The 16438-nt window shown below is 42.0% G+C and overlaps 1 protein-coding gene across 9 annotated transcripts in view; it reads right to left on the reverse strand.

The window, feature by feature from the left end:
* HFM1 (helicase for meiosis 1) overlaps positions 1-16438 on the reverse strand; it is a 4349684-nt gene that overhangs the window by 3510241 nt on the left and 823005 nt on the right. For all 9 annotated transcript variants that reach the window (XM_078646278.1, XM_078646275.1, XM_078646244.1 and 6 more), the window contains exon 6: positions 15240-15310. In XM_078646278.1, the coding sequence (XP_078502404.1) occupies positions 15240-15310 (71 nt within the window). The remainder of the gene's footprint in view (positions 1-15239; positions 15311-16438) is intronic.

Raw genomic sequence — 16438 nt, forward strand, 5'->3', positions numbered from 1 at the left:
ATTTAAGGTAACAGTTGGATGTTCCCTGTCCATCCCATCCAACCTAGCCCCTCGGACTGGTCGGTTTTGGTTAATCAGGACCTGTGGTCTTGGTGGTGTATGGGTTGGTAATTAATTAAATCTACTGGTGAACCCCGCCCATGCCATGTCATTTCGGAGGTTCTCTGCCTGTTCCTTTGTTTGTTCCATTAACACTAGGGGAAGTTATCTTAGACGCAGGCTCATCTAGTTACATCCCTCTTTGTCCGGGCACTGGTGCAAGTGTCCCTCAGTATGCCGCAGATCTTGGTCACCTCGCTAGACAGTTTATCAATTTAATTGTGGACCGGTCTAAGCAACTCCTCGAACTTGGATACAATTGTGGCTATGATAAATGTTGTTTGTGGATTGGCAGTGGTACCTTGACCATCTAAGATACCGCATATCGGGTCTTTAGGGGTCTACATAGGACCTTTCTTTTCTTTAGAGTTGCTCGCCACTGCTTGTCTCTTCTTTCAACCTCTCTTCCTCTTCGGGGATGGTGATCTATCAGATATACGCAAGAGGGGAGAATCAGGTGGCTGAGCAAGTCATGTTCAGATTCTAATGCATTTCCATGGGGCCTGGGTGTTCAATGGGACGTAGTGGTGGCAGCTTCTACAGATTGCATTGGCTCTCCTAGTTGGAGTCAGCTACTATTACCTAGCTGTTCCCCAACCATCGCGCCAGGGCCCAGGGATGGACGAAGTTCTGTTTGTCAATTTAATCAGTGATTGCACTAACTGCTCACACTAAAAAAGCAGATTGTAGTGCGTGGGTTATCAATTATAACTTTTTGAATCTTGCGTTTGGTTATGGTGACTTCCCAAGCGATATTTATATATAGAATATAAACTAGTGTGATCTATGATCTAATACACACTTGGTTTCAATATAAAGTGCCAAGTGCAAAAGTACAATGTGCTAGGGTTAAAGTGCTAGGGCGTTTATAGGAAATACATTACACAGTACAATCTGCTATATGCAGGGGAGTGCACAACTATGATCAAAGTGCAAAATGCAAAGTGCAAGGTAAAAAGCTTATATCACTATAAAAACACGCAAATATAATACAAACCCCGAGACCTTTAGAATTGTTCTCTTCCATTAAAAGGAAAGGATAAAAGATTAAATGTAGAATAAAAGCAGGACTAAACCGTGATTGTCCCTCATCTCGGCACGGTTGGCTTGTTCCACATTGGTCCGCGTAGAAACCAGGATAGGAGAATGCGTGGGTAATGGCCCCCACAGATGAAAGGCCAAAAGGGGGTTGGCCCAGCCCGGCCTCAAACGACCGTGGACGGGCGCAGACGTTAATACTCTTAAACAGCTCAAGATGTTAATACTCTTGACCAGCTCAAGATGTACCTAGTATGTAACTTAGCCTCTGAAACACAAGTGTCTAAGTAAGTGACCAGATGATAGTGAAAGGAAAGAGACTAAACCTCCAGTTAACCTGCTTAAACTAGTGCCTTCAACAGGGTGACCTTTATACGAGAACAATGAGTATCAAGATCGATACTAGACCCCAGTCTAACGATGACTTAATCAGCGGTTAGTCAAACAAGATGGGTCCACAATCAAGAAGTCCAGTCTTATAAACACTCTTATAAGGGACCTTGGACAGTCACACTTGGGCTATTCATTGCATTTGTCAGTTCCCTGTAAAGCTCAGTGTACCATTTGACAAGGAGGGAGGACTCACCCTCGCTACTCAGTGCCCCGTTCACAGGATTTCAGGGGGGTGGCCCAGCCCGGCCTCCTCCTGTCTCTGACGGGCTAAGACGGGCCACTCTTGACCCGGTCATCGCCCGGGAACGCACTGCGCGTCCCGCGCTGTGGGACCTCTACTGGCCTTTTCAGTCGTCCCACGCCCCTCCTCCATGCTGGGCAGGGATCGGGCCGAAAGTGCACGGTGCTCCAGTCAGGCAGAGAGTGGCATGCGTACCATTCGGTTTCCCGCGCTGCGGGACCTCTGCTGGCCTTTTCAGCGTCCCACGGCCCATCTCTATGCTGGGCAGGGATCGGGCCGAAAGTGCAAGGTGCTCCGGTCAGGCAGAGAGTGGCGTGTGCTCCGTTCGGTTTCCCACGCTGTGGGACCTCTGCTGGCCTTTTCAGACGTCCCATGCTCCTCCTCTATGCTGAGCAGGGATCGGGCCGAAAGTGCAAGGTGCTCCGGTCAGGCAGAGAGTGTCATGGGCTCCGTTCGGTTTGGAGACACTCTTGGAGCGTTCTGCCTCAACAGTTCAGAGGTCAGAGCAGCATGCGCTTTCCACGGATATGAATCATTTGGCCAGAACTCTACAGCAACTCTACAGCAACTGCCTGGGGAAAAGCCGCAGCCATCCATTTCTTGAAGGGGAGATTTTATTACTTGAATTACTGAAGTGCTTTAAAATCGAAAGACGGCATTCCTTTTGCGTTCTAGCAACCTTCTAGTGAGGCAAGAGGATACTTCACAGAATATATTTATTCCAATCTGATGCTTCCTTCTGCAGATGAAGAGAAAGAGTGTTTAGAGGAGGATCAAGATGATGACAGTTAAAATGAACATTCATATACCTCTGAAGAGGATCCAAAAATATAATTACTGAAGAATGGGCCATTGAGGGCATAAGATGAGCCACAATGCAGATGCAGATACTGATGATAGACCAGCCTATAGTTGACAGCCTCGGATGAAGGCATCTTGCCTAGCTGATATGTTCAGACTCAAGGACATTGTCCAGGTGCTTCATTGTTTTCACAACTGGTCTTGTGACCAGTGGATTCTTCAGATGTTTTGTGATTTCAGCTGGAAATGGGTCAACCCAGGCAGACTTTGATTTCCAAGAAGGAGAGCAACTAAATCTACATGCAGACTTCAGAGCTCTTAAGGATAAACTGATTTATTTTTAATGTTACAAGAATGTTTTCCTAGTGAGCAATAAGACAAGAGCTTCAATCTGGTCAATGGTCTCAAAGAACGCAATTAATGGATGACCTACAGGTATTTCAAGATAGAAGGAAGCCTTCTGTTGAGAGACATCCCACAATAGACAAGCAGAGCAATCTGCATAGACCTGTAGGACGCATACTTGACTGCACGTTTCTTCACTTCTAATAGAATTCAGTTCCCAAACTCACAGCTCTTTCTTTTGGTCTTTCTTCTCAGATTCTTGGTGATTCACGAAAATAAAAGCTGTAAGGATAATTTTGAGCAGCTAGGTGCCAAGCTTTCTGTGCATCTGGATGATGTGATTTGTATAGCTCAAGATGTGATTCTTTTGCAGGACCAGTTACATATAGGTACTGACGTTCTTCAGGGCTTGGGGCTCATTATCAACAATCAAAAATCCGACCTAGCTCCCATACATCACGTTATTTCTTGAGCTTCAGGGTAGATTTAGTTCAAGCTACTCTGCAACCACCAAAGAAAATTAGATAACTGCCATTAAGAATAAGCTGAGGCAGCAAATACGAACAGATCAGAATTCCCTCTGGCAGACTGCAAGAATACAGGGACCGCTCGCCTCCTCTATTTAATCCATTTATCCCAGATGTTTACACTACAAAGCCATACGAAGACTGAAGGTTCTTCATCTTCTTCTGGGGCTGGCCCACTAAGAGATGGTACAGATGTCTCAGGACACCTGGTTAGAGATGCAATGTGGTTGAACAATATTGAGTCTGGAAATGGCTGAATCATCTTTAGAATCACCACAGACTTGGTCTTTTGATTTCAATGTGAGCAGGTTAGCTTACAGTGCCAGGTGTGACTTCTCTACTGGACCGTAGTCAGTCGATAAACAACAATTTCACATAAATTGCCTGGAGTTCTAGCAGACTCCTCTGTAATAAAAGTGTTGGATGCAAGACAGGACAGAATGCAGTGCCTTTTTCAAAATGGGCAACATTTGGAAAGTATAGTTGATACCTGCTTGGGGGCAAAAGATCAAACCTGAGTTAAAGATGGCCTTGTTAGCAGTATACTTTAAACAAGAATAAACCTGGCCTCTAGAGCAGATATGAAATATAAGCATTCCAAGGTTTTGTGTCTGAAATTTTAAATTCTGTTTAGGACACAGAGGCAAGGATTATCACACCTTTTTGTGTTTTACACAGTCTACAATAGTTTTGCCATGTCATCTCCCCGGCAGTGGTATCTTCTTGAGGGCGGAGGAGCATCACCCCACCTCGCCCACTGCAGCCGCGCTAAACGTAAAAAAAAATGGCAATAAAATGATTTAACTGACATTTTATTTTTCATGTTTAAAGCCCGGCAGCTGCCAGTCTGCCCCCAGCTGGGAGAAATGGGAGTGTGTCCTCTGCTGCCGATTTGCATCACAAAGGACTGGAAGAGCTTGACTAGCTGAATGCTCTAAAGTACGCATGTCAGTTTAGCCAGCTCTCTAGTGCCGGACAATGTGACATGCACACTTTGAACTCTCCACCTAGCTTTCATAGACAGCTGGTTGGAGACCAAGCACAGGCCTACAAAGCCTGAAGGAGCATCCAGCCAAATAAATACAAACACCAAAAGAGTGAGCCTTCTATCAAGAAGAGCGAGCATGAAGAATCTTACTAGATTCTTAGGAAAGCCCTCACTCACCAACCTAGTTGATGACATGCTTCATCATCGGGCCCCACCAGGAGAGGCCATGTGCCGGGCACTCTTCAGGATCAAAATGCTGTAACTCGGCGGTATGGGCACGCTAAGACCCACGCTAACTAGAGGAAGTGAGATGTGAAAATAAGTGTGTCAAAAGATGTCAGAAAAATGCAATCAGAACAAAGTAGGTGTTTGCGCTTGATTCAGAGTAACCCAATTGCACGTAAAGTGTGAACATTTTCCACACCATGGGTCTCAGGAGGAGTGTGGTGGCAAGAATGGCACACCACCGATGTCGCCAGGCACACGCTTGATACCTGCATGTTCCCTCTTGAACGGACCCCATGGGAGAAATGGGGGGTGACCCCCTATGCTTCTGAATTGCAGCACAAAGGACTGGAAGAGCGTGCCTAGCTGGATGCTCCAAAGTACGCATGTCAGTTTGGCCAGCTCTCTTGTGCTGGACAATGTGACATGCACACTTTGAAGCTCTTCACCTAGCTTTCATTGACAGATGGGTGGAGACGAACCACAGGCCTACAAGGCCTGAAGGAGCATCCAGCCAGCCAGCTCCATCCAATCTTGGCACTTCTCTCATGCTTGTTACCAGCTTTAGAGCAGCTCCAGGATTGGTTAGGCGAATTGCCAGGAGGTTGGAGCCCACGGAGCCGACAGAACTGGGACCGGAGCAAGGAGGACGTCTGACATGCAGCAAGCAAGGTAATGTAGTGTAGTTCCTATATCCCTGATTGGCTCTGCGCTTTGGAATATTATACACTATAGTTTTTACATAGGACTAAGGTCAGTATGTCTCTAACAAGTACATTAAACGTAATTACTTGTGTGTGCCAGCTAACTCAGAGGGCACTAGAAACTTTCTCGAATGAACAAGAAGGGATTAGTCTGTGACAACCGCATAAACATGACAACTTTGTTTCCCTTAGAGTTGGAACAATATCTTTAGAGTCAAGGAAACAATAGATACCCGTTTCACTCAGTCAATCGTTCATGCCTTGTTTCTACAGAATTTTGCACAGATATAGAGAGAAGGGCATTTCAATAAAAATGGTTTATTGACCAGTCTTCTTTCTCATGCAAGAGATATGAATTGCTACAATCGTAAGACAGAATGCGAAGTATAATGAGTACAGCATTAACAGTAATATAAAATAATACTGTGATAGCATGGTCTGTAGCTATGACATATATGAAAATACATACATAAATAACACAGGCTAAAATACTCAACTGGTGCTTCTGAAATAATCCTAACCAGTGTACCTAAACTAAGTCTAGTACAAGGGAAGAAGTAGGTGCTGTGTTAGCATAAGTTTAAGTTTGCCAAGGATTGCCAAAGGTTTCTCTAGGTTCTAATCAGCTCCATACCTTAGAATGAGAGAGGTTGGTATCTCTTTCCCAAGACTTGATTCTCTAACACCACGCAAGGGGAGTCAGAAACATTGGAGCTGGGTTCTCGGTGAGGAGGATGACAGCGTCTGGTCAGTGCGTCAGTTGGGGAGATGACTTCCTTCGGGGCTTGCTGTGCCGAGCTGCGTCGTGCAAGTAGGTAGTCGAACCACACCGTGCCTTGCCATAGCAACTGAATGTATATTTATACCTTGAAGGTGTTTAGGAATGCCAGTATTGACGTAAAAGTCGGGCATATGAACGCCATGAATGAACCCCTAAGGAATAGATGTTCATGCATAATAAATGAGTTCTTGGAGAAATCAATATCCAGGCAAGGGGACGTCCCTAAAGCGTAAGAGTCTGGTTTTCCAAGAATTCGTTGTGACATAGATGAACGGAAGTAAGGAGCCATGCCTGTATTTGGGTAGCATGGACTATGCCTAAATAAGGGCTGGATTTCAATGCCTATATAAGGGCAATATGAATTGAACCTATATAAGGGCATGAATCGGGAAATTCATACGGAATCTAAATCGAAACACAACACCCACTCCACTTTCTTATGTACAACGTTACTAAATTCTAAACGTGTTAAAACATATCTCGAATATATCTACATGAAAAAAGCATTGGTGCTGTACACATTAAAGCAAGGTTTCATTTTAAGCATATATTACAGTTGAAATGCTAAATGAATGAATCACGAAAGTTAACATTTATGAAAAGGCTCATAGATACTGAAGAAAAGAGGGCCAAAACCATTTCATGTCAGATTACATAAAACTGTTTGTTTAAGGACAAGGTCATATATTGTCTCTGGAAGTATTCAAAGAATTCTATTCTCTATGAATAGTTCTACTATAAGCAGATTACTTGTGTCAAAAAATGAAAAATACAAATCTGAAAAAAAAAAATAATCATAGGAAAAAGTTCTTTGTTTTCAAAAAAATGAAGGTCAATTTCAAAGTCTCTCAGAACTCTGTGTGCCAAAATCAAAGGTCAATCTTCTATGTCTGTAGACAAAAAGTCGTCTACCATTGTAGGCGAAAGTTGGATTACCTTGTTTAGAAGATTAGCCGCACATAAATGGGAAGCATCGCCTTCAGCATTGGTTGCATCAGCAATGTTCTTATCAGATGTTACCTGCGTGCCTGTTGTCTCCGCTCGTACCTCAGCAGTAGCAATTTGCGTCTGTGAGATGTCAATGAATGCCGTCATCAGAATTGGTAGCCGCTGGGGACATCACAGAGCATGGGCAATTACTGCTTCCAGCAGAGTATCAACATCCGTTGGCATGACTGACGGGAGTGTTAGACAGATGTCTGGCACGCATTCTTCTACGCATAGCAGGCAGCGTAGAACAGGTAAGATGCAATCTTGCCAGATTGGTATAAATGACAGAAACCGTGTGGTATTTAATTCTCATGGACAAGGTAAACACAGAATTTGAATGATGCGCTCACGACACTTCATCGCCAGTAGATGAGTATCCATGGAGAACTGGGTGTCGCTGGTGAATTGGCTTGCCATATCGTAGCAGTAGGAGCAAAAATAGTATCCCTGCAATGAGTCCAAAAAGTAGTGGCAGTCCGCCAAACACAGAGTGCACGAAGTTGGGAAATATTCCGAGGACTGCTTGAAAAGGTGCCAATAGTCCTGAACATACGTTCTTAAATAGATGTACAATACCGCTCGTATCAGACATGTTTAAGATACGACTTAACATTTCTGAGAAATGTATAGAGCAGTTTGTATTCAAAAGAGGATGTAACGCGGCAGAAATCCTTGCAATTTGTAGATCATAGGTTTCTTTGGCTGCGGTCAGTGGCACAGTTTTTTGCAAAAGAATGGCTTTCATTCTGCTTAGAGTATCAATTCGTATAGAAGAGATGTTCAGTGAAGGCCATAGAGGCGACTCCCTGGCTGTCTTGGTTTGTGGAAACAATACTTGCATACCGCAAGTGACCCTGGAGGACACAGTTAATAGATTTGAAATACCTGGCAACATGCCACAGCAGCTTTGATCGTTCAACATGAGGTAACTTCCATTTGAAAGTTATTCAAAAAGTGGATCAATCACCGCAGCTGGTGAACCTTGCAGGTGACAGGATAGGTTGTTGGAGGAACCATCGCAGGCCCCGTGTAAATGAATACCCTGGCAAAGGAGAGAACCGCTTAGTGCGTTTTCACAGTTTGAACAGCTAAGAAACACTTCACGCCCCCCACTCCAAGATCTGTGTGTGTATGGTAAATCCCAGGATGTCTTGATGTATTCTTTACCCAACCTTTCATATTTGCCTGCTAGTGTGTGTTTTAGGCAATACTGAAAATGGAAAATTGTAACCGGCAGAGTGATTGTTCCATGTATTATCCATTCTGTAGCTGGTTTTTCTGCCACTGTGAATGGTAATTTTTCCAGTTTTTCAATGCTCAGCACCGTATAGTGTGCTCCTCTTTGTGCCAGTTTGATCTGTTTATCAGTGAGATTGAATTCTGAAAACAGTGATGTAGTATTGATTAAACGCCAAGGCACATAGCCTGAACGCAAGTTTTGTAGCATCCAGCCTAATAGCATGATAGAACGTAATTGAGACTGACCATGTTGCATGATGTCTATGGTCCGGCCTATTGACTTTGAAACCTTGAGTTTTGTTCAGGAATCGATGTAGACAGTTATTTGTGTCTATAGGCCAGAGCAACCATTTGTTCCAATATGGATCTGATCTGTTGTGATGCAAAATATTATGTACGTCGACCTCCCCCCGTGTAGAGCTATTACTTGCAGGTATTGGTATGGTCGGTGTGTTCATGTCCTTGATCTTGGCTAACACAAGGCAAGACATTTGTTGGACAGTGTCATTCAAAAACATAATTTGCTCAGGGATTATACATGCTCTAAACAAAGCTTCTACCCCCTGCACTTACCAATCTTTTAAACCACAGACAGTTTTTGTCTCAATGTTGTCTTTCCAAATGTCGAAACCTTGTCTAGACAGTTGGGCATAAAAGGCTGCAGAATAAATCTGTTTTGTATTGCTCAACATAATTTTCATTCCTGTTCTGTTTACATTTCTAAAGTAGAATGTTTCTGCATTCGATAAACTGAACCCTGAAAAATATGGAAACTTATTCGCAAAGGTTTTTGAGCTATCCTTTGGAGGCGTAGGACAATGTTCCTATTGGTTATACATATATACATTTCTATGCATTTTTGATTTGTGCAAGAAATGATGACCATAATGGTTGTAACAATACATTTGTTCATAATCGGAAGAACCCTCTAAATATTCATGATTTGTGAATACTGCTGTCATTTCTAGATCAGACATCATGTTATTAACAGTCTCGAAGTCCCAATCATCAGAAAAGGTACTAGAGGTAATAAAGTCTCTTAATGAAATCTTGAATTGGTGTAGAATCTTCAACAGCTCCGATGGGCCAAAAATTTCATATTCTGTTTTGTCCCACACTATACCGTCAGGTATGGGAACGGCTGTGATGTTCACTGCTGACAAGACTCTTTGTTCACGATGGGATGGTTTGTGTGGTTTGAGGAGTAAGTTGACTTTCTGACTTGCTGTGTCCATTGTTACATATCTTCCATTTATCAGCATACCCAGAGTTATTACTAGAGTTAACCAAAGTAGAAGAAAAAATATTCCCAACACAATCCATGATTCATTCCATGGTGAAACCAGATAAGTTTTTTCCAGGTGATGAAAAAAGTCAGTTTCTTGTTGAAAGTTATTTTTGTTGGCATTGTTTCAGGTTCGCTGGGATCCTCAGAAAACGTATCAAAGTTCGTGAAATAGCCAGAGGCAGTTCTGTCAATTGTTGGAATTGCATCAGGATTCATTGAAATCGCCGGAACCACTTGATCACTTGTTATTTCATTGTAGACAGGTGCTTCTCGTCGAACTGTTATTTGGGTCTCAAGAGGAACGAGTTCCATAGCTTTGTTGCATAGTCCTTCTTTTCTTACTGCAGATTCTTCAATGGTGATGAGTCTTTCACTTTGAACCTCTTGGATTGTAGCTAGCGGAGTGCGTCTGCTACATTGTCGGAGTCCACTTGGCCTACTGTTAAGTATTGGCCAAATAGTGTGATTTGATCAGGTCGATAGACACGAACCTGTTCATCTTTTTTCCAGCAAGGGGCGGTAGTATCACTGTTCTTGTTCTGTGGATTGCTAGGACAGGTACTGGTTGTCTGTAAGAAGGTCTGAATTTGTTCTTGTCCGCGATCTTTTCTATGACTAGATCACCAAGCTTTGGGATCCAGACAGGCCTTGCTGGAACGGGTGTTTTTTCCCCAGTGGTGGTTGGTTTCAGGAACACGTTGCTTTGTTTCGTTCTTAGTTCATTATAGTCCTGTAAAACAGCCAAACGATCTTTAATACCAAATTTCTTAAATTTCCACCACTGATGTGTGACAATCAAGGTTCCGGATCGACATTCTTGTCCCAAATAGGACCTCATATGGAGTGATACCCCCTAGAGAACTTCTTTGCAAGTTGTTAAGACTACATTGGACACTTATGAGATGTTTAAACCACTCGTCACCCGAACCTAATACCCTAGCTGTTAAAGATTGCTTTATGTCCCGTTTTTTTCTTTCCACAACAGAATTTCCCTCAGGATGGAATGGACAAGAGTACTGCAATGCTGCGCCCAAACTGACCAAGGCTTCTTTGTAAGCTCGAGAGCTAAACGCAGGGCCCTGGTCAGAATGTAGCGTGCCAATTATAACAGTTCGAGCGTCAGCTGAGCGCTGAGGCCACATCCAAAGGAACCATGATTTAGTGTTTGTGGTATTGCATTCGTCCATAGGGACGCCTGCATATAGATAGTCTAATGCTGTCTAACAATGGTGTCTGTATTTGGCTGGCTACGCTGTAGTCAGGTATCTGGTGGCATTCTGTGCTGCGATCTCTATTGCAGTTTATGCAGTTGATCACGTAGATATGAATCTGTGCATTCATCCCTGGCCACCAGTACATCTCTTTTAATGTTAATATTGTTTTAGAGATCCCCTAATGTATCAGACCCTCTCCCAGATATGCTTTGTAAATCAAAGCTGTCCTACGTTTCATGTTTGGAATTACCCTATCTCCCACTCTAGGGATTCGAGCAAACAGAACGCTGTTCGCATCAATTATAAATGAGTATTTGAGTGGAAACTTTTTAGGTAACGCTGCACCGCTGCCTTTGCTTGAAGCATTGACAGCCAGTAATATTTCACTATTTTTGTTTTTGAACGAGTGATTGCAGCTATGGAAGCAGATTATACAGCCCCCTTCGCGGCTTCAACAGCCAATGAATTCCCTTCAACCCGAACGCCATCATATTGATGACTCAGCGTGTATATCACGCGAGTGTTGTGTAGTCTGTTTTACAACTGAACTACTTGTTCCAAAAACGGTTTATGCTTGATTGTGCCACCTTTTGCATCTTTGAAACCATTTTGGGGCCAACTCTGTAAATATTCATTGTATCATTGTACACAGTAGAAGGAATTGCACTCTATAAGTGTGGGGAATTCGTGATCCATATTTTCAAGTGCCATTATGAATGCTTGCAGTACAGCTCGCTGAGCTATACAATCTCCTAGAGATTGTGTTTTTTTGACCATAGGTCTGAATTTGCCATCGCGCATAAGACCTTTAACGATCGCGCATGCAACAGTATAAGCTTGTTTACCTCCTGTAGCGGGTTGTGCTGATCCGTCAGTATAAATTATACATTCATACTGCTCTAGAGGCAGAATTTCAGTAGGCAGAGGACATTTGTGTTCGTATTGCAGGAATGCTTGTGTTTTCACATAAGGATCAAAAACGTATTCAACATCCATTGCAGTAAGAGAATTAACCCATTGTTCCATCTCGGATGTAACACTTTAGGATTTGGAATGCTCGCTTTTGTCACTGCCTCTAAGGCAGGTACAGGAGTTACGACCATAATGCGTTTCCCCTGGTCTAGGGCTCTTTCTTTTGCTACAGCGGTTTGAACTGCTGTCAGAATTTTTTCTTTAGAAGTGAATTTCATTTCTGCTTGTGTGTACAAATGTGATTTGTATGCAATTGGTACTTTTTCACCTTCGTTAAAAGTTAAGTAGGTAGAGAGTGAAGTCCCCCTGTCATCATATCCACATTTTTACATAATGGTCGGTCGAGAGATGTTAGGATCCCTGGACAAATTTTGATAAGAAAGCCTGAAGAAGGTGGTTTGGACCAGTTACTACCACCGAAACGCTTTGCCTTTGGTCATTTTGAATCTACCTGTTATGATTCTCTTATGATGTTTTTATATGAAATGTTTATATATATGATGTTTTTAATTGTGAATTAAATATGAATGTTAATTGATGATAATGTTGAACTGTGAAACAGTCATCCACTTTATGTGTTTTGCAAAATAATTTTTAACATTTGATTGTATATGTTTTTAAGATTGTGTCATATGTGTGGCTGATATGGTAGCTTGCGATATCTTGCCAGATATAACATTTAGTTTTTTTATGCATTCACTTGGTGAATAAAACACTTGTATACTACTCTTTGGCAATTTCAACAGTTCATATATGAATGAGGTGTGATTGAGGTTTGAGCACTTTTGTATGCTATTGAGGAGTCCCAAAGGGAATTTTCTTTGACTTGGTATTTATGATTCTTAACAAGTACACGGTTGCTCACCCCGGTTCTAGTTACCTGACTTTTATGGATCTGTCATCCGCGTTAGACCACGTTAATAGAACAAAACTTTGGCACACCATGTTGTCCATGGGGGTGGATGGAGAAATCGTCGTCTTCCTACGGGACCTCCACAGAGACACAAAGGCGGAGGTCTGATATACCTAAAATTCTAAGGTAACCCACCAGTTTTCAATTCAGGGAGGAGGTCGACAGGGATGTATCTTGGCTCCCTTTTTGTTTAACTTATACATTAACAATTTGGAGAAGGTATTAGTGGAGTCTAAGACGGATTATCCCCAGGTGGGTTGGCGTGGTTTGCCCGTATTACTGTATGCAGACGATTCAGTCCTCAGGGCCCGGCCCTCAAGAGGGCTGCGAATGCTGCTTAACTCCTTTGCCTCTTTTATGGAGGAACAGGACCAGCTAATAAATAACAAGAAATCCTATTGATGCAGGTGAGACTTCGTCCAAAAATGTATTCCTTCCAGGTTGGCTCTGTACAGATTCCCCGGACAGATGTTTTTTCCTATCTGGGGGTCCTCTTAGACAATAAGATGAATTGGGGGCCTTTAACACTTAGAAAGAAAGGTGAATTAGTGCGAGCTAATGCCGCTATTTTTTACTTTGCCTCGAGATTAGGAAATCTATTCTATGGTAGCGAAATATGGGGATATACCCTCAATGAGGAACTACATGCAGACGAAAACTGTTTTTTGAGAAGTCTTTTAAGCGTACCAGAGGGGATTTTCAACCTTAGCTGTACATGAAGAGATGGTGTGGCTTACTTCACCTAATTTGCTGTCTTTTTGCCCACTATCCCTGTGGTTAAACATCTGGATCAGACAGAGGACAACCTTAAAAAAACGGATTCTGAAGGATTGTATGGCCCTTGACTACGCCCATCATATACCCTGGCTGAAGTATATCAAGGGATGTTTCTCAAGCATGGGAAGAGCTGATTTATTTTTCAATACAGATATGGTAAAAAGGAAGGACCTGGGGTGGGCAAAGGAGTCCTTTTATAGACAGCGGATCACAGAGAGGGAAGACCGGGAGTTAAAGAAGCCTAGTGTACACAGATATATCATGTTGAAAACCATATAGGACACATAACCATATATTTTAGGGTCTTAAATGGCTATGATCGTTTTTTATTGACCAGGTTCCATTTTGATCTTTATTTATCTTCTCCTGGCTTAATGTCCTGAGGCTGTGACGGTAAGTCTCCACAGGACATGCTCAATTTTTTTATGTTTTGTGTGTATTATTAGGTACCCCGGAAGACTTTTATCATCCCTATTTTGAAAAAAATCAAGTTCAGACAGGTGCGTCCTGCTTTTTACAAATCTTGTCAGGTAACATTGTTTTTTATGTTCTTAGCTTTTTAAAATCTTCTGTAAGGCTCCATGCCAGATGGGATTAATTACCAGACGCATACTAGGGACAGTGGAGATGTGATTCAGGAAAGTACTGTTAATCTGTGCCCAGTCTTTTAAATTGAATTTGATCTTTTACCTTTTTTTAACACATTTCATATATTCACTTTTTATTAGTATATTTCATTTGTGCAAATAGTGATTGATGTAATTTGGTCGAATTTACTACTGATAGACTTCTTTGTACACACTGTTCTTGACTTCTATGGTTTTATGCAAACACTGAATAAAGTGATTTGATGATGATGATTATCTTACTTGATGAAATCCAACATCTCTAGAGATCGGTTCATCCTTACCTTGCATGCAAGTCAGAGGATTATGAAGGTCATTGCACTGAGGGTAACTCACAAAGTAGAGGAATATGATAGATGACAGTTTTTGAAACATGAGACCCAGGGATTATATTCAAAATGGCTTAAGGCACAAAGCACATGCCTTCAAGCAGAAGCATTGTAGCATAAGCTGACTACTCTACAGGAAGACGATGGAAGGAAAAGAGCCGCAACAAAATAGACCCAAACTATTGAAGCAAGGCTCTGCATATGAAGACTCAGCAAAGACGGTTCTGACTCACACTCTTTGGATGAAGAATTAGAACTGTTGAAAGTACGCATGCACTCAGGGTGGAATGTCTGCGATGTGTGTTGAACAAATGCATCAGCGGAACTGGCGAGCTGAACTCTGTTACAGAAGATATTTCAGGTCGTACTACAAAGAAGGGTAAACCACATGTTGAGAATGGGACAGAGCCAACGTAAAAGAGTAGGTTATTGTTCTTTAACCGCTGTATGGCATCTCACTGGTGGCATGGGGCCAAAGGTTAAGCAACAGTCAATATGTAGCTACATTTTTCAGCTCATACATCAGTAATGATATATATTCTTAGGAATATTACATTACAGTTGGTACTAAACAGCAAATATAAGGACCTTAGGATTCAAACATCTAAAATATGAAAACAACAGGGCTTTTGAAACTAAAGTCTGGTAGAAAAGGATTTTTAGATTGATGCACAAGACAAACGCACTTTTTTTAATATAAATAGTTACTGATTCATCAAATAGTTAAAATTAAAAATATATATACTCACGTCATCTAAAGCCTTTGATTGTATGTAGTTAAAATAAGGGAATTCCTTAAAAATATTTCTGAACTGTGTTGCTGAAATTGTTAAGATATCAAACAGTATATCTGGGCAAGTAACCATTACTACGAATCAATCAAAAGCAAAATTACTCTTTCAATTAATTTTAAATCACTTTTGTGAATTTTGTAAAATGATAAGAAAAACTATTAAAATAATATCAACCATGAGCTACTGCTGATTGAAATTTGCTTTATAATGTAGAAAAATATACATTTCAATAATGATGATTAGGCTACTTTTCACCCTTCCTATTCCTCCTTTGCAGCTTGCTGGAAACCATATTTTATCAGCAGCCAGATTAAGCATGTTTTTACAGATATGCTTTAGTTTTAAATTGCAAAAAATTGTATACCATGCTTCCAAGTCCATCTACACACATGCCCCTCCTTTACAAGGCCCCGTCTTCAACCTACATCACTAACATCTTCAACCTAGCTCTCCTCATCTCTATGTCACACTAAGAAATTGGGTTACTGGTTGAGGGGGGTGAAATCCATCTCAAGCAGGAACCAAAATCTTTGTCGGGATGGACTCACAAACAAACCACTAATTAACCTGTGCTCAGCCCTCTGGTAGCTTGGCACACAGCAGTCAGGCTTAACATAGAGGCAATGTTTAAACTATTTGTGCACAACTTCAAAAAGTAATAAAAATGAAAACACAACACACAAATGATCCCACACCACATTGGACACATAATTATAATACATAAAATAAGACCCAAACAACAAAAATCCAATCAGTGGAACTGGAGAAATGCAATTTTAAAGATTTAAGTGAAAACAGCACCAAAAATGACTAAGTGCCATTCCTGGCTATGTGATCCTGCGAAACCAGGAGAAAGTTAAAGATTCAGGCTGACCGTGATGGAGCATGAGTCAAATACAGTAGCCAGGTTAGTTCCACTAAAAAGTTACCTATTCAGTCCAGCCCGAAGAGTTCTGGTCACGGTGGAGGGGGCAAGAGGAGCAAGTATGCATTTCGGATGGACGACAATGTAGCGTGAGAAGCAGGCCTGGCGCGAAGATTTTGTTGTCGTCACAAACTGTTGGGCCAGAGCTTTGCGGTGGCGCTCCCCTCGAGCGGTCAATGCTTTAGCACGAAGAGTCAGGTTGACGGAACTTCGCTTTGGCGAGCTGTGA

The sequence above is a fragment of the Lissotriton helveticus genome, chromosome 1_1 (genome assembly GCF_964261635.1).
Source record: "Lissotriton helveticus chromosome 1_1, aLisHel1.1, whole genome shotgun sequence".
Classification (NCBI taxonomy): Eukaryota; Metazoa; Chordata; class Amphibia; order Caudata; family Salamandridae; genus Lissotriton; species Lissotriton helveticus.